The 26344-nt window shown below is 41.1% G+C and overlaps 2 protein-coding genes across 2 annotated transcripts in view; both read left to right on the forward strand.

Moving 5' to 3' along the window:
* LOC121166695 (importin-11-like) overlaps window positions 1-26075 on the forward strand; it is a 125307-nt gene extending 99232 nt beyond the window's left edge. Inside the window, exons 27-29 of the mRNA XM_040995939.1 lie at window positions 915-1036; window positions 19457-19552; window positions 25913-26075. Of these exons, the coding sequence (XP_040851873.1) occupies window positions 915-1036; window positions 19457-19552; window positions 25913-26075 (381 nt within the window). The remainder of the gene's footprint in view (window positions 1-914; window positions 1037-19456; window positions 19553-25912) is intronic.
* Window positions 9666-11498, forward strand: LOC121166693 (leucine-rich repeat-containing protein 70-like). Its single transcript, XM_040995938.1, has one exon. It carries the CDS (start codon window positions 10551-10553, stop codon window positions 11127-11129), a length of 579 nt encoding a protein of 192 aa, XP_040851872.1. The 5' UTR covers window positions 9666-10550; the 3' UTR covers window positions 11130-11498.
* Window positions 26076-26344: the final 269 nt, after the last annotated feature.

The raw sequence follows: 26344 nt of genomic DNA on the forward strand, positions 1-26344 counted from the left end.
TGTTGTAGCTATTTACTTAATCAATTCTTTTTAAACATGACTAGTTTTTTATGTCTGTCACAATAGAGAGAAGCCATTAGCTTTTCAGTATGGTGAATAGGAAAAAGACTGATTTTGGAAAATAGTTCTTTGGAAATACTATACAATGTTTTTTTGCTTTATGGTTTGCTAAGAGGTCACCAGCATTTGTTTCAGTTGTCCAATTTTTTGCAGACGTGCTCAGTGTTTTGCTTTTTACTGTTTGGATGTAGGACGCCCTCATTTATGGTAATCTTTCCTTAAAGTCGTCTCATTGTAGTTACCAAGCATAGCTACAAAATATTCCCACATTAAGTTTTACACTAACTAGTGTTTAGACAAACTGTTGAGTAATCTACTTTTGCCAAGTCAGCATGAAATTAACCATAACACTAATTCTATATTTATGTGTTTTGCCTATTTTTGATATAGCTTATAAATGTTGTAGGAAGTGAGTCACTTGCTTTCTTGTGAAATTCTGCAGGTTGAGGTCGCAACCTTCACATTACTGTGACAGTAGCACCAAACCAGTCTAGCAAATTTTAGAGTATTACACAATTATCACCCCACTGAATAAACTCTAATCTGTACTTACAGGTCAACAATTTTGAATAATATTGATTAGTATTTTAAATGAATGTACTTGAATCATTCTTTAGCTGCGTACAGCTTTTAAGCCAATCTGTTTACCTGGTAGGAATCATTGTAGTCAGCTTTTGATTTTTGCTTATATTGTCTTTTATGAATGTAAAGACTTACTCCAGATTCAGCTATTTTTGTTCTCTGATTGCTGGAATTGAGTTTTAAGTGTAGCAGGAAAATCTAGTTTTTAACACTACCTATAATTATAATGATTCAAATATTTTGGGTTCTCGCCTCTTATTTTTTTTTTCCAGATGGACCAGCTTTTGGGAAACATGATTGAGATGTGGGTGGATCGGATGGACAACATCACGCAGCCCGAGAGGAGGAAGCTTTCAGCTCTGGCTCTGCTGTCTCTCCTGCCGTCTGATAACAGGTGAGGGCTTTTGTTTTATTCCGTTTGTTACTTTAAAGCAGCATGGAAATTAAAAAAAAAAAAAAAAGCATTTTGATTAACACTGCTTTTGGCCGTAGCTTGTCTGTGTGCTGGGTAGTGTTGCTTTTAGATACAGGGATGCTGATATTAGCAGAGAATGACGCGTGCTGCCATGACTCAGACACCAGGAGCCAGGAGCTTCTTCCAGGTCTTTCCTGTGGATACAGGGTCCCAAGGACTCGAGCCAACCTCTGCTACTCCCCAGGCCATAAGCAGAGAGCAGGATTGGAAGTGGAGCAGCCAGGACACAAATCAGCATCCGTATGGAAAGCCAGTGTCAAGAGACTGAGGCTTAGCCTACACTGCCATGATGCCATGACACTATCCTCAAATGTAGAGAATTTTACATTTTACAAAGCAGGATACTATCTCACAAATCTCTAGGTTAAAAAAAAAATTTGCAAATGTGTTTTCACTGTCTAATGAATGGAGTATATCCATAGCTGCGCTCAACCTGTGTCCTCTGGGCAAGAGAGGCTGAGCTGGGGCCTGGAAGACATGCGATATGAGTGCTGTCTGGGGACAAGTGTGGTTCCTTTTTTCTTCGGGAGCCCATTGGAATGGAAGGGAGCAAACTGTAGACATCTCGAAAAAGAAAGTGTTAATGGTGCCACCATTGTCAACCAAATATCAGTTAATTGGAATTAATACAGGTTGGGAAGTCCAGAGACTTTCCTGAGGAAATAACCAAGAGTGGAAACTGGTTGAGCTGTGGGATGACGATGTACATTCCAAGAAGATCTACGACTGTGGCTGAAGGCTCAGCGTGCCCAGAGTGGCTGAGAAGCCCGTCCGTGTGTCAGCCTTAAGGAGGCTGCTTGGAGAGCACTGGGCAAGTGGGAGTAGCAACACTGAAGAGTCAGTCGTAGGCTGGAGGAAGCCAGGGAGAGGAGGGAGGGCCTTTTTGTGCCTGGAGGTGAATTATGCACTTGCTAGGTTCCCTGTATACAAATTGTTACAGATAATCTACTCTGTCATGGGGGCAAGTTAAAAAAAATCAAGATTGTTTTGCTGTTGCCCCACTTGTCACATATTAATAATGTTAAGAGTCACAGAGAAGTCCTGGGGCAGTGAAACCCTTGCTGGGGGCGTAGCGGTGATGGGAATTTCCTTTTGTCATTAGCACATTTGCTAGAATAGACACCAAAGACTGGTAAAATGCCAAAAAAGACATTCCGCTTTATTAATGTGTAGCAAGCACAATGCTGAGGTTATCACCTAATGTGATTACCCACTGTCAGAACTTTATACAGAATGTACCCTTTTCCTGTAGGTGGAGAGAAGACTGAGGAATTCACACAGGTGTTAGGAGGATAGTAGAAGATTGTTGAGGGTCCTCAGTGGGCTTAGGAGCATGGTGGCCTACGGCCCAGTGCTTGGCCTGCAGAATGGACAGTGATTTGTCAGGATTCGGTCTGTGCGTGTAATGTAAGTCAGTTCAGATGTGGTTTTTTTTGTTTGTTTGTTTGTTTTTTGTTTTTTTAAACAGATTTCCATCTCTTGCTGTGATAAGAAGTTGGTTTATGGAAGTGCAGATGGGGGACGAGACCTAGTTTCTGTGACAGCCAGGGCTTCAGACAGAGCTATGCAGAAAGCCTCTGCTAGCAGCAGAAGGGAAGTGAGGGAAGGCCAGGGGACCTTGATTGTGCTACTGTATTATTATTATTATTTTTTTTTTGGTTGACTCTGGATAAAATTGATCAGCATGCCAAAGCATCACGTATCTGGCAGATTGCTTCCTGAGCCCCTGCAGTGAGCACATGGGGCTCTACACATGTCCCAGCCTAGAGTGGACCCTCATGGAAACTGGGCACTGGGTCAGCTGTCAGTGAAGGTTCTTCAGTGCAGGGAAACAGTGCCTGCGCAGGAGCGAAGGGCTTTTGGGAAGTTTCCCTGTCTCAGCCTGCAACCATGGCAAAAACTAACATCTTACCAGCTTGCTTTTTTTTTCCTTTCCCCAAATGTCAGTATTCAGGTCTTCATTTTCTGATGTAGTGTTAGCTGCCAGCATTCATTTTTTGCTTATTTGTTCCTTTGTTTGCTCAGTAGGCATTCTACTAATACCTTAGTAGGTAACTCCTGAGGGTTTTCAAAATGTAGTTTTTATTATGATTCAGGTGAAGGAGGTCAAGAGAACAGGAAGTGACTGCCATAGTTTATTCCTCACAGTTCTGAGAGGAGGGGACACGCCACACTACCCCATTGCTCACAGCCCCATGGGGAACCAACAGTGTCCGTCATGAGATAGAAGTGAAGTTGGTGGGGGAAGGTGATTGAGCTGTGCCTTACTGTGGTTTCCATGGGACGTACTGGATCAGCCCAGGAGGACCGACTTGGTGGTGGCTATTGTTCATCATTTCAGAGCTCTCTGGGGTATTGTGTGTCAGGAGTTGTCTGATGCTTGACTCCAAGACAGCTGGAGCTGAGAGTTAGTGGCCCAGTGGTCCACTGTGTAAGAATTCCATCTGATCTTCCACTTGGGTGGTAGGGGCCTCCGTATTTGAGCCTCCCAAGTGCATTATGTAGGAGGTAGATTGGAAGTGGAATAGCTGGGACTCAAGTCAACACTCAGGCATGTAATTCCAGTGTCAGAGTCGGTGGCTTATCCCACTCAAGCCACAATGGCTTGGCCTGCTCTACTTTGCCATTGTGAAACAAGAGGACCAAGCCTTGCCTGAGAAAGTATTTTGAACCCTACAGTGTGCTCAGCACAGAATCCAAGCAGCAGAAGGTGCCGTTGTTAGGTTTTTGCCTCTTTTCCTCAGAGGCTGAGTGAGTGTGTGGCATGCTAGACAGTGGGATTCAGGAGGGAAGCAGATGCAGCCCTGCACTCAGGAATCTGGATCTAACGTTGTTTTGTGGCGATTGATCTTTCTGTTGGCATTTTCCCCTCAGAATACAGCTGAAACTGGTTTCAACCTAGTTTGTGTTATCTTCTTATAAGTTTTGGGAAGGGGCAGAGTGCTGACTAGGAAACCACTAGGAAGGTTGTTTACAGCAGCATGAGTGAGTGAGATGGCTTTGAAGTTCTAGGACTTCAGATGTTGAGGTCCCTTTCCCAGCTGCCCTTTGAATATGTGCCTTACAAAGAGAATCGATGCCCTTACAAGTTGGAAAGTACTTGCTTTGAATTGTATATGATTTTTCTTTCTTTGCAAGTAATGTAATGCAGCTTACAGTCAGTACTGCTTCTGATAATTTTCAATTCAAACCTCTTTCCAGCTTTTAAATGTTTTATTTTGGTTCTGGTCTAACGTGAATTTATTTTGATTCTTAAGAATTCATGGACTGGTTTTCTTCTGAGGCATACTTTTGCACTGCTTGATAGTCACAAACTGAATTTTGTTACCTGTAATCTAACAGAAGGCAAAGATAGTAAGTGTAGGTTCAGAAAGATGACCTGTTGGTAGCAGTGGTTTCATGTTCGCTGCTGTAATCTTTGTCCAAAGCAGTTTTATTAGCTAAGAGGTAAGTTGTTAATTCCTGGGCTTGGTGATTTTTAATTAAATGATTATAGTTATTTGTCAAGTTTTCTTTCTTTTTTTTAATGCTTCTGGTGATTCTCTGGAAACCCAGTATCCAAGAAGGGGGGCACAGTTTTTACATAATTTGAAGTGCTTCTATTCTCCTACCTTAGGATTTGAATGTTATTAGTCCATTTTGTTTATAATTTCCAGTACAAATTCAGTTTTAAATAATTTGAAACAGGGTAACTAAAATACTGTTCTTCTATTGTCAGCCTGAAGGAACTAATGTTACAAATATTCAGCAGTATTTTTGAATTGCTGTTACCTGCCAGGGCACCGTGGTTCCTCTTTACCTTTAGGATAAATCGTTGTTGCAATGAGTAGCAGTTAGAACAACAGCTCTTTGTGTCTTGTGTCAGAGCTGCTTAACAAAGCTGGTGAATGCTTGGGGAACTATATCTTCAGTGTCTTCCTGACATCCAGGAATTGTGCTCTGTCTGCAAGTTAGGTAAATTTTCCTGGCAAACTGTTTCTTATTGGGTAGTGACATTACATTTACCAGATACCCTTAATTAATCACCCACTACCACAGGGGACAGTAAGCTTCTTTTAAATCTCTCACCCCCTCCCAAGAACCCCAAAAATGTGGTGAAGTAAGATTGCTGTTATGTTTTAGGACCTCAGAGTGTTTTACAGTGAGATGAAGAGATGTTTCTGAATGAGAAGGAGGTATTGGGTCAAAGTGGCTGAGGCCTTAGAGCCGAGTGAGTGTTACATTTGTTAGCTGCAACAGAAAGAACACAGTGGAACAGCGTGCTTAGGGGTTGTGTTAGGAATCCTTTGCACTTCCTGACTTTTTTCTATGAAGGTAATGTGTGTGTATGTTAAGTTTAACATTTCTGACTTGAGGAACATCTTATTTGTTGAGATTATTTTCCTTGAGTTTCTGCTTTTGACTTCATTCACAAGTTCCAGGGAGAAAAGATGCTGTAGGATAGAGAGGGGAGAGCTCGATTTGTTCGCAAGTATATGATTTACCTGCTGTTCGTGGGGATGGGGCCAGTATCCCTTTTGGGGCCCCAGTTTTCTTGAGATTCGAACGGTAGGCAGTTTCATCAGTTATCATTGGTGGCCTGGTTTGAAGATAAATTGGAGACCCTGGTATAGATAATGCTAATCAGAGTGTTGAATGAGTATAATCATTCAACAGTGGTTGTCTACTGTCAGTCATCTTACTCTTTTGTGCAAAGGCATCATATGCTTCCCTGGAGCCTCTGCTGTGTTCATTCGGGAGGGGTGTGAGTGGGGAAGACACAACACAGAGGAAATCCAAGCAGTGTGACGCAGACTTGGTGCCTTGTGTAAGTTGTGTAATTGTGTAAGTTTTCTTTTGTCAAGTTTATCATATATAGCTTACTTGGTCCTCCCAGTAAGCCTGTAGAGATGGACATTGCTGAGCCCTTTGAATTAAATGAATTGAAATTATAACCCAAAGTCAGTTATCAAAAGCCAGGTAATGGCATTTTTATCAAATTTTCACACTCTGTAGTCTAATTTTAGTGTTTCTGAGACATTCTCGTACATTTTCCCAGTTTGTTTAAGGTAAAAGATAGCTACTAGAGGTCTCAGTATTAAAGTGAAGTACTTCTAACTATTTTGGCCACATATCTAGAATTTTTATTTAGTTGTTTATAAACAAGACAATAAAACCACTCTCTTTCATATATAAAGTGTGTTTATTGAACAGATACGGAGATTTTTCAATTCAGAAGTCATGAAACCATAATGGCGACTAACAAAGGCGAGGTGCTCAGATGCATGGAGCTTAAAGTAGTCGTTGGAAAATCACTACTGGATCTTCCTTCAGTGGCAGTGCTGCTATGTAACAGTGCATATGAGCACCCCTATGGGCACGACAGTCAGTTTCAGTTGTCAGTAAAATATTTTGTTGTTTTCGAAAAATTTGTTTTCCCTCTCCATCAAGTTGGAAATGACTTTGCAGGAAAAGAAACAAGAGAGTACTTTCTAGGTGTGAAGTGAAGAACACAAAGTTAACCTGTGAAGGCCAGAAAGCAGGGAAGTATTCGGAAGAAGGAAGTCCTGCCAGAAGGAGACAGCGTGTGGGAACTCCCACTGGCCATCGCTGGGGCAGTTTGGGCATCAAAAGTGGCTGAGGTCCTCACCTACCGCATGCCGTGATTTCATAAACGTGCTGGTTCTGATCCCAAGAGCCCAGCTTCCCAATCAGCTCCCTGCTTGTGGCCTGCGGGTGATGGTCGGGGATGGCCCTAGACTTGGGACCCTGCACCCACAAGGGAGATCCGGGAGAGGCTGTGGGCTCCTGGCTTCAGCTCAGCTCCAGCTACTGTGCTCACCTGGGGAGCTAATCAGCGGATGAAAGATCTCCCTCTGTGTTTCTCCTCCTCTTTGTGTATCTGACTTTCCAATAAAAATAAATCTTAAAAAATCTGTGGTCAACCTCCTTTCCTTCATTCAAAATGTTACCAAGAATCTACAATGAAGCTTAAAGAAAGATTGTAATTGTTAATTTGGTTTCTGAAAAGGGGTTGTAATTCAGGCTCTCCATGCAGCCCACATTTCTCTTGTTTTATTGATAATGCATGTATTTTTCAATTTGGATGCTCATGCTTTCCCTTGTTTTGAGCATGGGGCCGTAAGTACTTAAACCAGCTGTTGCCCAGTCTCTGGTAGAGAGCTGGATTGCCAGTAAACAGATAGCTAGAACTCAAGCAGGCATTTTGATAGGCTTACCGGTGTCACAAGCATCGGCTTAACCTGTTACGGCACAGTGATGTCCCCTAAAATACCTCTGAAAGAAACCGCAGTTCAAGAACCTATTTCCTACTCTGTAGCATTTTCTTTATTAGAGAGTTGTTTTAGGAAAAATTTTTGAAACCACTTTTTAAAGGCATGTGGTTCAACATTTAAGTTTTCTTTTGTCAAGTTTCATTTATTAGCAAACACTTCAGGAAAAAAAAACACTTTTGAATACTTTTTATCATAAATTATGTAAGAAGAAAATACTGATAATTTCTTTGTCTTTCATTTTTCTTGTTTGTTAAACAGTATTTCATGGTTGCTGGGTGAATCAAAAGGAGTTGATATCTGGAAAATGTTGAGAATACTTACTGGAAGATAAAGTTTTCAGTCAGTAAATTAGCTTAGATCATTGTGAACAAAAAGCTCCAGTCTCATACACTGTCTTGCTTTGTCTGCTTTACTCTCCCTTTTTGACTATATGCTCCTCTCAAGTTGGGAACGGGTGCGGTGTTGTATGGGAAATTGGTTTGAATCACTTGATGCCTGTGTGAGAGTAGACATTAACATGATCTGTACACTGATAGATGGCCATCAGCTGCCTGCCTTCCGGCACGGTGGGGCAGAACATCAGCACAAGAGACCACAGCAGTTGGAAGCAGTGCGGACGGTAAGGTTAGCAGGCTGGGTGCCGAGAACCTGTTACTCATTGTAGTTTGAAAAATAGGTGTGTCCTGGAATTACTTTTCACATAAGTGGAAAGTTTGATTATCACGGTTGATATGTTGTGTGGAACTCTGGCTCTTTCTGTAGTGGTTTGATACAATCCGTTGGATCGTCTTTAGCACCAGTGGCTTTATTTTGGATATTGCTCTGCAAATTAATTAGAGCAGTTTTCCTGTGGCGATGCACTTTCCTTTTGCATCATGTGTGATGGATGTTTGTTGTGCTTGAAGGTGGTGCTAGGTGTTTGCTCCGTTTCATTTAGGGCTTCTTTGCAACCATATCTCTTCATTAGAAAAGTCTTACCCTCAAAATGTGTCTTTGCCTCTCGTATCTGCAATTTTTTAAAAAGAGATCGATCTATTTGAAAGGAGTTACAGATAAGGGGAATATCTGAAAATTTAGGTACTTTTTGAAAGATTGCATATGATGTTTAGAGGTTTGCATCAGGAAAACTGCGTTCTGAAAAGATAAATTCCCAAGATTTCCTTTGAACAATACATTGGAAATACAGATAAAATTACTTCCTGCCACTCAGTTTCCTGTATCCATGGCAACCTCTGTTTCACACACTGACTGTAGAGGAACCAGTGTGAAGAGTGGTGTTTCCTGAGAAAACTGTGACTTTAAAAAAACAAAAGTGGAGGTCAGGAGCAGAGCCTCAGAGCAGCAGCGTTCAGAGATGTCGTTCTTCAGGCTGCAAAAGAAAACCTTTCCTTGGTAACTGAAAGCTAATGATGTGAATTTCCTCTTCTTGGTAAGATTATTTATTTAAAAATGAGCTTCTAACGTAAATGTTCTCTCAGGAATGTGTAGTTTTCATTAATTATAATGCTAGTTAATATTAAATTTTAAATTGATAAAAGGACTTATATTCAAAGAGTATATTCCTACATGATTTATCACCTTTGTTACAATGAATATTTTTAATTAACTTAGCAGACATTTACAGTTTATTAAGCTTGAATTATCCTTTTTTCAGGCAATAACCGGCTTAGTAACCAGTGATATTGATAATGCTGGGCTATATGCCAAATATTGTTTTTATATTCTCTTCGTATCTCATCGTAGTATGATTTATGATGTGTTATTAGGCTAATCCTAATAAAATACAGTACATGTTAGTATTATAAAAATTTCATCATATGAACTTTTGACCATTTAAGTTTTTCATTCCCTTTTTAGAGTCAGTTCTGATAAGAGGAGAGAAATCAAGAACAGGAATTTTGGATTATGGTTTCCCTGCTTGTTCAGGACCATTTCTGCTTGTTACTTGTTTTCTTGTATTACTAATCCTTAAAGACATACGTGGATGTGAATCTGTTTGCCAGCTGTGCACTGGTAGATAAGTTACCTGCTGAGACTCAGGCCTCTCAAGTAATCCTAAGGACTTTTCTGAAGATACAATTTCTCTGTATCTGATTGGAAATAATATATAACTGAAAGCAAATTAATTGGGCTTCATTCTCTTACAGCTTTGTATTTGCATAATTCTGACATTGCACATTAGTATATTAAAGCCTTTGTTCAATTGATACATCTTTTTTTAAAATCTAAATGGTAATTTTATAGAAATGCTTAGATACAGGAATGCTTAAGGGACTTTTAAATCTTTATCGTTTATATTTACTGCCACATCAAGTGTGTTTTGTTGCAAGACGAAGAATTCAGCGATTTAGTTTCTGTTCAGTACTTAAATCTGCGGGGGGTAGGGGGGGATATGGCCTCAGTCTCTTTGTTGGGAAGGTTGCTCTTTGGGCACTTGATTTATCACTCAGAGGTACTTTGAGAATACCAGACTCAGGCTCTTAGCATCTTGGAAGCTTTGCTTGCTTGTGGAAAGGAATAACTTAGCAAAAGTACCATCAAGTACTTTTGAAGTGTTTGAGCATCCGAGAAGACTGTCTTGTTACCGTATTGAAGGACTGCAGTCCTTTGCTTTGAAAGAACTTAGTTTCTCTCCTCTTGAAAAATTCCACGATTAGAAATATTACTAGGAATGAATTTAGTATAATTAATCACCTTAAATATTTGGTCCTAAATCAAAATGATTTAGAAAGAATCAATTCTGATACATTTAGTTTGTAAAAAGATTTACTATCCCTTTAGTTAGGTGGAAATGGAATAATCGGCGCTGATAATGATGAATTTGAAAGCCTGGGAGCATCTCTGAAGATCTTTAATCTGTCATTTAATGATCTTACAGACTTACATCCAAGGGTCCTTAAGCCCTTGTCCTCATTGACTCATCTTCAGGCAAATTCTAATCCTTGGGAATGTGGCTACAACCTTTGGGGCCTTCGAGACTGGCTAGCGTCTTCAGCCATTACTCTAAGCATCTTTGGTCAGAATCTCCCATCCGTGCGTGGCAGAGCACTGCGTTCCGTTAGTCCGACTGACATTGCAGATTGCACTGCATCTCCCACAGTAGGATCCGGAGCTGAGGCTGTGCGTGGAGTCACACTCATCACCAGAGGACTGCGTTAATGATGGCCTGGCATAAAGTAACCACAAGTGGGAAACATTTGGAAAATACTGAAACGGAGAGCGCTACTTTCTGGGAGCAAATTCGAACTTCACCTGCCAGTAGATCTTTTCCAGAGAATACCTTTGGTGGTCCATTAGAGACGACTGCAGTGTTACCTGTGCAGATACAGCTGACATCTTCTGTTAACTTGAACTTGGAAAAACACAGTGCCCTACCGACTGATGCAGCTTCTGTGTCAGGAAAAACGTCTGTGATTTGTACACAAGAAGTTGAGAAGTTGAATGAGGCTTTTGACATTTTGCTAGCTTTTTTCATTTTAGCTTGTGTTTTAATCATTTTTCTCATCTACAAAGTTGTTCAGTTTAAGCATAAATTAACACCACAAGAAAACTCAGGGGAAAATAGACTTGAATACTACAGCTTTTATCAGTCAGCCAAATATAATGTCACTGCTTCAATTTATAACCCTTCCCCGAATTCTCTCCGAAACCCTGGTCAGGAGCAGATTCAGCTTCTTAAGCCAGTTGTTTCTGAAAGCGAGGCACAGGTCATTCTGTTTGAACATTCTGCTTTATAGCTCAGCTACACAGTGACTCTAAGAGAATGTCTTTCTTTTTTGTCAAGTGCTATGGATGTCAGTAAAACTGAAACCTCTTAATAGAATTATATACTTGGGAATTATATGCTGGGATATATGCATTATATGAGCTTTGGCATAATTAAAAATTATATATTTTTAAATTTGTGAATAGTGTATTCATTCAGCAAATATATTATTTGATAGACCTTAAGGATTAGTGGCCCACGTTTTTGTGTGCCAAGCAGTGTTGCTGGAGGCATCAAATAGTAATCACATTTGATCCGTAAAACAGTTGTGTTAAGTAGTGCTCTCTGCATTGTGTGGGTAAGAAGCCTAGGCAGAGAGATGAACTAGCCCAGGTTTTCATAGCCTACTGTAACACGCTTTAGATCTGTCAGAGCTGCTGCTTCTGATTTTATAGTGTCAGGATTATAATTGTGAAAAAAAAATAGACATGGTTCTGATTTTTGGTAGGTATATGGCACCATATATTATAGTAAGTACTGTTGTTGGTGATTGTTATGAATTTATCACGTGAAAGTAAAAAATGGCTATGTGAAAAGGAACTTCGAAAAACTAGATTGTCAAAAACAGAGATTCCTTAGGGGTCAGAGTAGGCATTGTGGGAGAGTGAGGAAACTTAATGGAACTTAAAATAGTAGGAAAAAAAAGAACCTTGGTGCCCCTTTATTTTCCCTCAGCATTGTACTTTTAGTTGGAGTCCTCTTTCAGAAGCATTTGTGGCCCTCTGTATATTCTTAGCCATAATTAAATAGGTTCTTCTCTCTTTTGTCCTGTTGCCCAGTATACTTTATTTTAGGAATCTTCCAAGTGCTAGTAAATGCAATTAGATCCCCTTTGTGTCCATTTGTCCTTAGGTTACAGAAACTTTTTAAAAACTTTTGCTGATGCGTACATCACATACAAAAGTAGGCAGATTTGTGTTCCCAGCTGCCCGATGAAGAAACAGAAATGAGACCCAGTGTTGTAAGCTTTGAAGTGGCACAAAACCGGCATGTTATGTTCAGGATATTTTTTCCCCAGTTATCTCAAACAGCATGGCCACAGATAACAATAAAATCACACAAATTTGTATCTTGGCAGCAGAAAAAGGGGGAGCTTAGGGAATCTTTCACAAGCATCTGGACAGCACAGAGCCCTTCTTACCTGTGTGGTCCCCGTGTGCTCCCTTAGGTCCTGTGGGCCTTCTACCTCCCTTACAAGGATCCAGCTCCTTTGTGTGTTTCCTGTTACTGATCTACAGGCCAGAAAACATGTACATCTCCTTGTGGCATAGTACACTTTTTCAACTAAGAGGAGGTAGTGTGGGGCATATGAGACAAACCGGAAAGCTGTAATGTGTATCACTAGATTTATTTTTATTCCCATGTCCTACCAAATACTGATTTCTTCCTGAAAAGGCTTATTTCTCAGTGAAGTTTGTATTTGTCTTTTCATTACTGGATCTTCCTACAAGCTCTTAGGGCCAGTGAGAGAGTTATGAATCAGGGTTTTTTTTTTTTAAATACTATTATTATCTGCTTTCTTACAGATTTCAATTATAGAACAAATAATAAGGTAATAGATCAATTTTTTATGCCAGTAGTGTGTTGTCTCAATACTCATGTTTAAAATTAGCATCCTCTATCACTAGTGCTCACTTTGAAAAAGCTAGCAGGCTTGTGTGTACCTGCACATTTAAAAAAATCCGATGTATTTCTTTTCATTGGAAAGGCAGATCAAATTTATACAGAAGAGAGACAGAGGGGAAGATCTCCCATCTGCTGATTCACTCCCTGTAGGGCAGCAGTGGCCAGAGCTGAGGCGGTGCAAAGCCAGGAGTCTCCTCTGTGTCCCCCATGTTGATGCAGGGTCCTAAGGCTTTGAGCTGTCCTCCCTTGCTTTTCCCAGGCTTTAGGGAGCTGGATGGGAAGTGGAACAGCTGGGATACAAACTGGCACTCATATCAGTTCCTTTCACTTGCAGAGTGAGGGTTTAACACTGAGCCATTGTGCCGGGTCCATACCTGCACATTTTTAATGAGGAAAGCCTCTCAATGAAAAGGGAAATATCTTGGTGAAAGTGGTGTGAATGAACAAATTATTTAGTACACCTGCTGCTGTCCCAGATGTGCTTTATTTCCTTACTGTGAACTCTTAGGGCATCAAGTGATGCAGTCAAGGACACTGTATTTTAGTAGAAAGTAATTTTCTTGCTCTGAATGAGCATATATGTGTGTATGTGTCTGTATGTGTGTGTCCATCCGACCCTTCCCATGTCTGTTAAATTTTTCATACATATGTGTAAACCCTACCTTAAAAAATGAAAGGATCCAGATGAGGAAGTTGTGCCATAATTTGGACCAGAGACATAAACAATTTGTAGCACAGTGTTAAAAGTAGAACTAGAAGGAATCAGAAATAAACACCCTAAGGATAAATCTGACTATTACATGTTAGATGGGTGAGTGGAAAGAAAGTTGCCATGGAATCCCATGTTTTTGGCTTGATTTTCTGATGGTGATGCTGGAAGGAAATTTGGAAGAGTGCCTGGTTCTGGTTTTCTGTTTCGTTTTTGTTGGGGAAGCACTAGTAAATTTGGTGTTGGATACTGTAAGTAAGAGATGCTTATGAGAGTGGCTGGGAAGGCTGGAGATGTACTCCAAAGCCTGTAGATCTCACAGCAGTGCCGCTGGGTGGGCCAGCGAGCTGATCATCGAGTTTTCCTCCAGGAAAACCAGGTGAGGTATTTTCAGTCATCTTGAGCATAACATTTCTAAAGCTATAACAAAATGCTCCAATGGGATTTATTTATATGAAGTTGTTAGTTTAAATACACATGTGTGTGTTTTTAGATTTTTCCCCTTGTGTTTTAATTTTCATATTTAGATAATTATTTTATTTTATTTTTAACGTTGTTTCCATAGTTGAGAGGGAAGCATGCCGCTCCGCATGTTGATTCCTGTTTAGGATGGGGGCAGGTCAAAGCATGGAAGAAGGTGGGTGGGGAAAATGTTTCAGTTTTTTCTTGTTTCCTGTGTCTGTAGGGAAGGAAGTGGAGGGGCTCGCTCCTTGCTGTCAAACTAAGTCAGCCCCCCAGGGGTGGGAGTTGATCCTTTGATAAAGCCTTAGAGACCTGATGTGGGAGGAGTATTCTGAGGGTGTTCCTCAAGTGGTTTTGGTAACTCTGAGATGTCATCGTCTTCATTACTCCAGGGTTGAGATAATTTTTCCAAGGTCTGTTGACTGAGTCCACCTCATTGTGCAAGCATGAACTCAGACACTTTGCGCAAAGCTTGGCCAGGAGAGTGGTCCAACCTTTCCATTCTCATACGTGGCACTTGATATCCTCTGCTGGCCCAGGTGAGCCTGTGTCATGTCCACTGCATGCATCTGGCATGCCGATCATTGCACAGGCAACTGAGGAGTCCCAATCCTGGTACATGCATTCCAAGGTCAGGTCAGACCACAATATTGAACCTTGTGGCCAGGGTTTGAGTTCAGGGGTCTGGTTGCGGAGCTCCCCAAGAAACCTCACCTGAGGCAACCTCAGATTTGACTCTTGTGTTTGCCAGCCAGTTAGTCTGCTGCACCAGGCAGTGCGTGTACTAGTGGATGCAGCTGCCTGGTCAGTTCTGCCTCTTGCCCCATCTCTCGTGCAAACCGATGGGTGGTGCAGCCTAACCCAGCCCCGCCCGCCACAGTTCTGATCTTCATGCACACCAGCAGGTGCCACAGCTTAGTTGGGGTAACCCCCGATAAACCCCACCAGGCTCCCCTAGCCCCACTTTTTGCTGTGGCCTAGCTAAATCTGTCCTGTGTCCTGTCTGGTTCTCATGTTCACATCGTGAGTCTTGCAGCTTAGCTCAGCCTGACCTGCCCTCACACATGCAGAACATTCCTCTGCCTTGCATATCTTGGTCCACCACCAGCCCTGTCTGTTGTGTTCATCAGTGGGAGCTGCATCCTAGCAAAGCAGTGCCCCACAGTTCCCCTACCAGGCCCACTTCCAGCCTTGGATCTTGTGCTTGCCTGGAGGTCCTGTGGGACAGACTGACATGACTTGTACCTGTCCAGTCCAGACACTTGCCGGAGGATGCTGTACCTTAGCCTAGCTGGACTACCCCAGACCATCTTGCCTCCAATCCCAGCTCTAATGCTCACCAGTGGAAGCAGCAGCCCTGCAGGGAAGTCCCCAAAGTTCCCTTACAAGATCTATTCCCAGCCCTGAGTCTTAGGCTTTTTAGCAGATGCAATAGCCTAGCTCAGCCCTGCCCTCCCCCCCAGTCTCAGCTCTAGCCAGTGAGTGCAGCAGCCTGGCCCAGGGTGGCCCACCCCAGCCAGTGGGTGTTGCTGTTCAACCTGGCCTGACCTGTACACCATGCTCTCTTGTGGCAGTGTGTGCTGTGGACTAACCTGGTCCAGCCCACCTTTCGATCTGGACCACACATATGCCAACTGGTACTGTAGTCTAACCTGGTCTGGTTGCTTCAACCTGGACTTTTGTGCTCATCAGCAGAAGGACCTGTATCCTTGCAGGGGATTCCCCATGTACTCCTTACCAGACCTGCTCCCAGCAATGGATATGTGTGTGTGTGTGTGTGTGTGTGTGTGTGTGTGTGTGTGTGAGAGTACTTGCACATGCATGTATGTGCCTATGGATGCTGCCACATATACTGAAATGGTTGGGCTCAAGTCCTAGCACTCACTAGCGGGTACTGCTACCTAGCCTGACTGGTCCGCGCCCATTCCAGCTCTCACTGGTGGGTGCTACAGTACTCACTGGTGAGTGCTTCCAGCCTGGTCCATTTTCCCTCACCTGGCTCTCATGTGAACCAGTGAGTGCCGTGGCGTGGCCTGGCCTGGCCTGGCCTGTCTCACAGCCATTCTGGTTCTGGCAAGCACAAGCAAATGCTGGAACCTAACCCAGACTGGCCCACCCCCAAGTGCAGTCCATATGTATGCCAGGGGGTGCTTCAGTCTTGCCCATCCTAGCCGCCCCCAAATCTGGCTCTCATACTCCCCAGGGGGAGCTGTAGTCTAGCAGGAGAATCCACAGAGTTCTTCTTCCAGGTCCATTTTCTATGCCAGATATTGCAGCTGCTTGTGGATACTCCAGCTAAGCTTGGCATGGTTTGCCCTCAGTCTCAGCTCTTGCTGGCGGATGTTATAGCCTGGCCCAGTTGAGTGTGGTGCACACCCTGTCCTGGTGCTCATGTGTGCCAATGGGTGCTGAAGCCTGTCCCCGGACCTGGCCAATACAAATGCTGCAGTCTTTCTTGGTCTGGGCACATACTTGTTAGAAATCATTAGTATTAGGGTCATCTCATTCCCCAAATCACCTTTGGATTATGTCACTCTAATTTTCATGAGCACATTGTCTTCCTTTTGGTCTGAACTGTGTGACACACAGGATTTCCCCAGGAATTGAACTGAAGACGTCAAGTACCTCTTTGCACAACTTTAATAACATCAGTGCAGTTGACATTTTTGTTTGTTTTGAAGGTTTATCTTGATGATTACCTTGCATTTACTCTATTTGAATTATTTATAAAAATTTTCCAAAGTTTACAGTGGCAAGGTCATATCCTCCAAACACAATAACTAGCAGATCTTTGTGAAATTCTTTTATATTGTCACTTTTTAAAAAAGAGGAACTGATTCTGTGACTGTTGTAAGTATCCAAAATAAACATTGGAGGAGATTTCTCCAGTTTTCTCAGTTTTGTAAGTCATTAACTTGAAAATCGCATCGGATGGTACTTTCCACTCGTCTTGTTGCACGTAGATCATTCCAGTTATTTTTTGGACTTGTAATAGCTTTAGTTGGGGTGGGGGCCCAATGTGTGCACATTCCAGAAGGTACTGAGGGAAGACACTGTGCAGCAGCCTGTGTGAGGATCATTAAGTTGAGGTAAAAAAAGAAACAGTATTCTTTTTAAGATAGTGAATTTCCACTATGAATCTTAAGCCTGTTTCCTTGCCGTGTTTGCCCGGGAGATTAGATTTATTAATATGCATTTCCGTGCAGAGTCTTACTGGGTAAAATGATGTGTGTTTCCATTAAGTGACAAAGTGTTTACAGCAGAGTTCCTGGGAAATGTCTAAAAGAAGAAAAAAGTCCCAGTTCTGTTGCTTCTCCCCTTGACTCTCTTTAAAACAAAGAACATTCTTTTCTTGATCCTATTAAGCCATAGAAGCAAAGAAATTCTATTAAGCGAATATATTTGGTGTTGGCTTTTTTGCACCTAAAAATGTACTTACTTTACTCCCCTCCTTTATTTAACTTATAATTATGGAACAGTGACTTCAGGTAGGTTATCTGAAGTATAATTACAGTGTGATTTCAGATAAATTGATAGTTCAAAATTAATTTAAGTATTGATTTTTTCCCCTTTCTTTGGCCTGTTAATATGAAAATATTCTATTGTCAATTTCAGCTTGCAAAACTGTCCTATAAGTTTAATTGAAAATTTTGTCTATGTTCTTTCCTACCTGTTTTTTTCCCCCCCAATTCCTGCCTGTTTTCTTTCTAAAAGTACAGGGACCAAAATATGGAGTAGGTAGGCATTCTGTAGATGGTAAAGTGCCTTGCCGTAGTATGTGTGTGTAATCTGACTAGATCCTCTCACACACTTTGAAGAGAGAAAACACAATGACTTGAAAAAACTCCTGCAGTAGGGTGTAGACGCAGGTGAGAGTGGATCAGAATGACATCTCCAAGTTATTATTTTATCCGTCTCCTTATTTAGTTCTCCAAATTGATCACAGTTGAAGGTAAAGACAGCAAGTTTTGGCTTTACAAAGGGGAACCATGACCCCTCTGTAAAGTATTACAAACTTAAAAAAGTAAGAATGCTTCGTAATGCAGGAATGATGCTGTATGTTCCCCAGGGGGCTGGGAATTCAGTCATTTTCAGTTAGTTTGAAATTCAGGTAGTGTAATCTACTATGCTGGTGGGTAGTTGTGCCTTTTTCCTTTTGAAGTCACATTAATTCAGGTATAGCTTACGTCTAACAAGGTCTCTTTGAATTGTGCACTTTTGACAAATGTACATGGTGGTGTCCACAGCTATGCTCAACTTGTGGAACACTCCTATTGCCTGTGTCTCATTGCCAGGCAACCACTAGTCCATTACTTCTGCCTCTCCAAAAGGTCACGCGTATGTCCCCTTCTGGATCTGGCTTCTCACAGCATTGTTCTGAAGAGATTTATCCCATGTCTGAATATGTGTTTTCTCTATTCCTTTTTATTGGTGAATATTTTGCACTAGTGGTCCACGATGTGTTGATCCATTGTCTTGATGTACACTGGAGTTGCTTGCAACTCGGAGTGATGAGGAATAAAGCTGCTGTAAGTCTCCATGTAGGTCTTGGTTTTGGGCACATGAGTTAATTGCTTAGTTCTGTGGTGTGCATTTACCTTTATAAAAACTGCATGTTTTTCAAAATGGATGTTAATTTGTTGATTTGAAAACTAAGAGTAAGAGAAGGACAATCTTCCACCTGCTGGTTTACTTCCCAAATGTTTGCAGCAGCCAGCTTGGATAGGCCAGAGTCTAGAACCTGGAATTCACCTGAGACTTGAATGTTCGTGGCAGGGATCCAAAGCACCTTGGCTCTCTTCCTTTACCTTCTCAGTCATGCCAGCCGGGAGTTGGATCAGAAGCAGAAATGTGACTTGAACCCACAGTCCTAAATGAGAGATGATGTCTCATTTGGTAACTTAATGCCATGCCAAACCCTTACTGTCCCCTTGTTGTGCTGTTTTGATTCCTTACAGCAAGGTATGATATCTTCCTGATACTATAACCATAATGTGGCATTATCAGTCTTCTTGATTTTATTTTTAATTAAAACCTTACTGTGATTTCAGTTTGTATCTCCCTGATGCCTATATATATTGCACATTTTTTCAGGTACTCATACATTACCCATATGTCTTCTGGTGAAGTCTATTTAAATTTTTGCCTATTTTAAAATGACAATTTAAAAAATCTTGTCTCCCAGCTTGTGACTTGTCTTTTGTTTTTCTTGACAGCTTTTTTGGAAGAACAGTATTTTGTAATTGTTGTCACTCTTTTCATAAACAAAGCTGCTAAGCCATTAAGATTAAAATATTGTTCTAATCTCTTCCTCTAGTACTTGAAAATATTAATAATCAAATGAAAGAGAAATTTAAATTGTTATGCAAAGGATTAGGAAGTATATTTTGAAAGTTTCATCTTCACGGCTAAGATATTTCTTCGTATTTGAGAGAATGTTTAGGAGAAAAGAAGTCACCTGTGAGTGTGTCAGTCAACCTCTCTTCTCTTCTTGTCTCTAGTGTTATCCAGGATAAATTCTGCGGGATTATAAACATCGCAGTGGAGGGCCTGCACGACGTCATGACTGAAGATTCGGAAACAGGAACTTACAAAGAGTAGGTGGATATTTAATTAACCAGAATTGGATCTGAGCAAGAGTGACTCTATTGCCTGAGTTTTGCTTACTATCACCAGAAAAGAAACTTTGTAATTAGGTGTTTTATACCAAAAACTGCTTTACCTACATTTATTGTTTGACCATCTTATGTCACAGTATTATGTTGAATTGGGCTTCTTGGTTCTCATCATGTTTTGTGCGTGTGATTTGGCATGTTTTTTTTTTTAATTGTACATGTGCTTTATGTAAATTTTCTTTTTTAAGAGGTGTTAAGCATATTCTGTGTTTTAACTTAAAAGTTTCCCTGTGTTTCAAGCAAACCGTGGAGAAAACAGGATGAGATCCTTTGTATTTCTCTGGTTGAAGCATCATTCATGTTTTTAAGTTCTTAGGAAGTTACAAGGTTATTGACTAGTTGCAAAAGAGAACAGTTAAAATTCATTAGAAGAAGAGAAAAATTATATTATTAGGAAAGCTGATAATCACATTTTCATACAATAATTAATTCAAAAATTTATCCTTTTAAAAAATAAATCGTTGTATCCTCTTCTAGTTAGTAAAATTGTCCTGCCTTTCCACTTAATATTACTGTTACTGAAAGGTGTATTTTATGCACTATGAGCAGTCTTCAGGAGATCCCAGACTGCTGGACTTCTCATTAGTAACATACTAAGCTTACTTTTTTTTTCTTTTCTCTTTAAAGTGACCATATGGGAAAGAATGCCATTTGAATCATATTTTGTGAAAAAATATGGAGAGCAGATAAATGTGGTTGAATGTTACTAAATGTAAATGAACAAAATGTGTCTGATGTGCATCTTAGGTTTTTGAGAAAATAGAAGTTTATGTGAAAGGAAGAAAGCTTTATGACTAAAAGTGACAGTTAAAGCCGTTGATGCATATGGACATTTTCATTAAAAAGTTCATGCAAGTATTTACATGACATGACTGTAAATATATTTTTATGCATAATGTATGACAAAATTTGCAAGTATTTATTGAAAGCTCAGATTTTGTCCCTCTGGATTTTTAATACAGTAAGGAGAAGAGCATGCTGGTAGCACAGTGAAAAACACTAGCAAGGAAAAACAATTATGTGTATTTTGTGCAGAGCATACAACTGCCTAATTCTAGATTGTTTTGTAAAAGTGAAAGGAAAGGTACTATCTGTTAACAGTTCAGATAGGTGTGTTAAGATGGTGAAGAAGCAAAATCCTAACACATTTAAAACGGAAGGGAACCGAGTGTGGAAATAGCTGGAAATAAAGTTCAGAAATAATCATTGCACTTCTAGAATACTAAAGATCAATATGCTAAAGTTGGGGAAAGTGCAGTAACCGGGGATGTGCGCAAGTCAGGCCTGAAACCAAGTTCTTCTGACTTGATGTCAGGCTCACCATGAAGAAAAGCTTGGATCTTCCATGGGTGAAATTGTTGGAAGTAAGAAAAACAAGTTGACCCTTCAGCACATCCGAAGCAGAAAAGCTTAGACCTGTGTGTCTGCGTTCCTGGATACCTGGAACCCAGTACCGTGTTTTTTTCTTCTCCAGGCCTGTTGATGATTGTGTTTGGCTCAGGGGTGATGTTTTTTATAGGGAAGCAAAAGAAAAGAAATGAGTCCATTAAAGCAAGGCAGAATTCCGTTTTGAGAGAATTCAGTGGTTTTTGGAGTCTTTCAGTTAGTAGGATGCTTGTTAGGCTAGGAGAGCATATCCATATTAATGATGCTCGACATTTGCCATCTTGTGTAGCCAGGTTGTTTTCTTTTTGTTTCCTTAATATTTTGCTGTCGGGATCATTAGGAACTGAGATTGATAGCTCCTTTTCAAAACTTGGGAAGTAAAAAGGAAGGGAAAATTTAACTAGCATTTCTGGAAGCATAAAAGCACTAAAACTGATTAGAAAGTTTAATAAATGTTGAGTATATAAAGCCGTAGTAGTTATCAGTAAGTGTTATTTGAAACAAAGGTAAAACTCAAGCTTTTCTAAGCACTTTTTCCTCCTCCATCTGGTACCAGGTGGCTTTTAAAATGGAGGCAGAAATACTGAAGAAATATTGGTTCCCTGATTCTGATGTTGTCACCCGTGTATGGTTCTAACTGTGGGTGTCTTCAGTGGCACCCCTCCTCTGGGTTTTCTTTCTCTGTCTCTTCAGATCTCTCTTTTTGATTTGATCTGCTCCACTTCTTAAAATCAACTAAGAGAAAGATGAAGACAGGCCCTGTTCCATGCTGACCCACAGTACCAGCACTAGCTTTTTTTTTCTCTTGCTTTCTTATAGGCCTCATCATTCCTCATTTGTACCTTCCTTTTTTTTTTTTTAAGCTTTATTTTTATTTGAAAGGCAGAAGGAAGAGAGGGAGGGAGGAAAGGAGAGAGAGAGAGAGAAAGAAAGCAAGTGTGAATGAATGTTAGCGCTCTGTCTTTTATCCACTGGGTTCGCTCCTCACGTGACCACAACAGCCAGAGCTAAGCTGATTTCAAAGCTGGGAGCCAGGGACTTCTTTCTGGTCTCCCACGTGGATGCATGGTCCCAAGGACCTGGGCCATCTCTGCTGCTTTCCCAGGCTGTCAGCAGAGAGCTGCATTGGAAGTGGAGCAACCGGGGCATGATCAGCACCCATGTGGGTTGTTGACACCACAGAGTGGAGGTTTAGGCTGTTGAACTACAGCAGTGGCCTTTGTGTAGCTACTTTGTACTTGTGACTTCATCATACGAGCTCTTCTTAGGAGTAATACCTTCAGCCCTGCCCTGCTTGGCACATACCTGATCTGAACTCCTTTCCCCTCTGACGGGAAGAGTTCATTGCATCTTCTGTTTTTCTTCTGTGGCCCTTTGTACTGCTCCTTTACGTACAGCATTCAGTTAATTATCCTTATTCAGTCTAGTGGTCAAAACAGGATTTGAGGCAGCTCATTAGGAAAATCCACACTCATTTTAACAGAAAACTACTATATGATCAAGTGAATTTCAGGGAAAAAAAACTTGAATGGCATGTGGATATGTACTTTGAGCTTTTAACCACTGACACTAAAATAGAAATATTAGGAAATATATGGTGTTTATTTCCTGGTACAGGAAAGGAGTTTCTCAGAAGACTCTTGTAGTGACCATAGAAGAGATTTTTTCATTGATGTTTGTATGAGACATTGTCTAAGGACATTAAACCTAAACAATAAAGAATTAGTCATGTCTAACCAAAAAACACAACTATGAATAAGTAAATTCAGGATTAGTATGGCCTTGGCATCACCATTAGAAAAACAAGTTTTTTTCGTCAGGTTAAATCAGACCTTTTCTAGAAATCCTTCCATCAGACTTCCCCTTACATTGTATAGACCAGAAAACCTTAAATGTGCTGGAGCTGAGTGTGTCACTGGCCAGGGGAGAAGGATGGCCGTGTGATTGGCACAGGGGCAGGAGTCAGCTTGACTGAAGTATGGGTGGCTTAGCAGAAGGGGGCAATTAGGTAGATTCAGGGTTCTGTCAGGAAGGCTGATGAAAAGCGGGTAAACCAAGCATCCTGTACAGAGACGGACTGAACAAGGCCGGCAGTGTTGTGTCATGTGAGGTGACTCATCAGCAGTGTCTTATGTCAGCCTAGAAGAAAGCTCAGTGGATGCATGGCATTAAAAGCATTTATCATTTGCTGAAATCAGTCTCATGTATGCCAGAGAGATCTAAGTAGAAAACACTTTTTGGTGGTTTGGTCCAGCACAGTACTATGGTTAATAAAATATATATGCCCTGCTCCCCAGCAACAACTTAGAGTCACCCTTTACATAAGCATTATGGAGTTAACGGTGAGAATCATGGACTGAAGAAATCATGAGAAATGCAGATTCTCGGTTCTTGCCCAGACCTACTAACGTGGCAGCTGCTGTGGGCGTGTGATCCAGTAGACTGTGCCTTAACAAAGGTGACTCAGATGCAGGCTCAGTGTGAGAAACACTGCCACTGAACCTTGAGAATGTGACCCGAGTTCCCCGCCTCTGCCTCCAGGGACTGCCTTGCTCGTCCACGGGCTGGCGGGTAGAGTGAGGTAGGGTGTCTCCTTGCAGGCAGCTAGTCTGGTTCTGCTTACATGCTTACACAGGGCAACTTGGAAGCATCCCCGTTGGACCCTCTGAAATCGGGAAAAATTGATGAGGCCAAAGAAGTGTTGAGGGCAAGTGCTGTTGATGAGGGCTCAGCGAGGGTAGAAATTCACACTGGTTTTGTCATCTGTATGGCAGCTGAATTACTTAAAACACGGTTTATGTTCCAGTAAGTGAAAGATGTTAGCACAAATAGCTTTTAAACCAGAAGTGATTTTATAGGTTTCCTGTTTTGTGTTCCCAGTGGTTGGTATATGTGTGTGGCTAGTCAGAGTTCCTTGTTGAGAAAGATTCTGCTTTAGCTGGCGGGCATGCCTGGATTTACTCAGTAATTTCTTTCACAGGTGTCAAATAGGGAAGTGTCTGCATATATTCACAGGGTAGTGATTCCAGATGAAGCTGTTACTAGTGTTTTATAAGTGTCACCATAATTATATTCATGGCCCATGCATTTTTAGCTTACTCAAAAATCTATTAATTCGCATGCCTTTTATGTTTAATGTGATTGCTTATCTTTAATCTTTGCCAACAAGATGAAAGTTAAGTTTTAATTGGGAATTTCCTTACAAGTGAATTTTAGCTTTAGGCTCCTAAGTCCTTTGTTGTTCTCATTTAATTTTCTCTTTTGACTTTCCAGAGACTCAAGTGAGTACTCAGAATTGCAAAGCAAGAATAGTCTGCCCTTAGGTAGTTTCTGATCATTGAAAGAAAGGAAAAAAAGTGTGTATAAATGTACCTCCAGAGTAATTCCATTATTAGTGTGGTAAATCTTTCAGGGAGGGCAGCACACAGTGTCTTATTGTCCAAGTAGTGTTGTCAGCAGGTCGTGGAATGCAGGGGGAGAATGCAGTGCACAGTGGACAGCCTCCACAAACATCCATGTTCATTTGCAGTTGGATTTAGGTCTAACACGGGCCAGAAAAATTGCTAGAATAAAGCCATCCCATCTCATTTTCCATCTAACAGGTAATTTTCATTTTGTCTGAAAGGCAGAGAGAGATGGGGAGAAGGATGAGAGAAAAAGAGGCAGAGATAGAGAAGAAGGTTGATGAATTTTCCATCTTCCGGTTCATTCCCTGAATGCCTGCAGACAGACAGTGAGCCAGGCTGAAGCCAGGAGCCGTGGAGTCCATTCGAGTTTCCCGAGTTGGTGGCAGGAGCCCAGGTAGTATCGCCAACTGCCTGCCAGGTTGTGGTTTGAAGGTGGATAGCTAGGATTCACCCAGGCACTCTTAAGGGATATGGCTATCCCAGTGGTGGAGCTAACTGCTGCCTGTACACTTGCCCTCCAGCCCCTATCATCTGATTTAAAATACAAACTGGCATCCAGGTATGTTTACAACACTTCCCTTTGTTAAATAGCTTTCGGGTTGATAGTAATATAATTTTCTCACTTTGTGCTGAGGTGCATTTTCTGGCTACTTCAGGTACACTGGGTTATTATGTCTTGGTGTATAAAAGCATTGCACCTTGGAGAGGTCAAGGTTGTATGCTGAGTTTTAGGGAGGTTATGGTCTTGCTGTTTTGGTATCAGCACTTGCCCTTAACTCTAAATGAAAAGTTACTTACACAGCTGAGCCAGGAATTGTCTTCCACCAGTGCTTGCTACGAAACATGCAAAATTGAACTTTTGTTTGCCATAGTTGATTGGTTTGCCTCCTGTGACTGGTAAATTACTGAATTTTCCTGTTCTAATATAGAAAGGAGTGGAATTTGTTCCATCAGATATATTCATCAGACAGTATCCATTTCTTGTTTTTCTGGAACCAGTTTTGATTGAATAGGAACCTGTTTCTGTTATCCTTGCTAATGGTGAGAAGCAATGGTGCAGATCGAGGGAAGTGGTGTATGACTGTCCTGAAGGTACGGGCACTCTCAGGACAAGTCCTCGGCACCGGGCTGGAGCAGAAAGTACGCTGTTCCATAAGTAATAGAAGTAATAGCTTTTAGTGTTACTGTTCAAATTATTACCTGTATAATAATATGAAGGCATGAAGATTGGGGAAGTTTTCATTTAAATTTTATCATATGCCTTGCTTTGTCAAGTGATACTTGCTTCAAAAGTTGCCTGTTAAATATTTTACAGCTTATTCTCTTAAATGCTCAGGTAAAATGCTCTACAGCATTTTGTTATGACCGCTTTTAAATTGAGATGTATTTTTATAGTTTAAAATAAGCTTGTTTAATATGTTATCTAAAACATGAGGGTTTTTTTTTTCCAGTATGTTATCTAAAACATAAGGTTTTTTCTCAATTACAGCTGTATGTTAATGTCCCATCTTGAAGAACCAAAAGTGACAGAGGATGAAGAACCACCTACAGAACAAGATAAGAGGAAAAAGATGGTAAGTTACAAAGTGCTTTTAAAAATTGAGCACCATGTGTCATCATCATCTTCTGTAGATGAGACGTTCACCTGTTGATCTGTTTGTCCATGCACCTACTCATCCATCCCTGATGGAGACGAGTGCATGCTGAGACAGGGGAGCTGTGAGTTGGTTTTTTGTTTGTTTGTCTGTGTTTTAATGATAATTATGTTTATTTTTGATGATTTTGCATAGTTGGTTAGGGTGATAAGGGTCAAGGGCTACAGGAAGGTAGATGAGACCATTATTCCCGCATTCTTTTTTGTTCCTTCCTGCATATGGGGGGAGGGGAAGACAAGGAGAGAAGCCACATCCAGCCTCCCAAC

This window comes from Ochotona curzoniae, unplaced genomic scaffold (genome assembly GCF_017591425.1).
Source record: "Ochotona curzoniae isolate NIBS_2020 unplaced genomic scaffold, NIBS_Ocur_1.0 patch206, whole genome shotgun sequence".
In the NCBI taxonomy this organism is placed as follows: domain Eukaryota; kingdom Metazoa; phylum Chordata; class Mammalia; order Lagomorpha; family Ochotonidae; genus Ochotona; species Ochotona curzoniae.

Bases quoted from the DNA above. Each gene is read 5' to 3' on its own strand.
- LOC121166693 (XM_040995938.1), top strand. From the start codon at position 10,551: ATGATGGCCTGGCATAAAGTAACCACAAGTGGGAAACATTTGGAAAAT.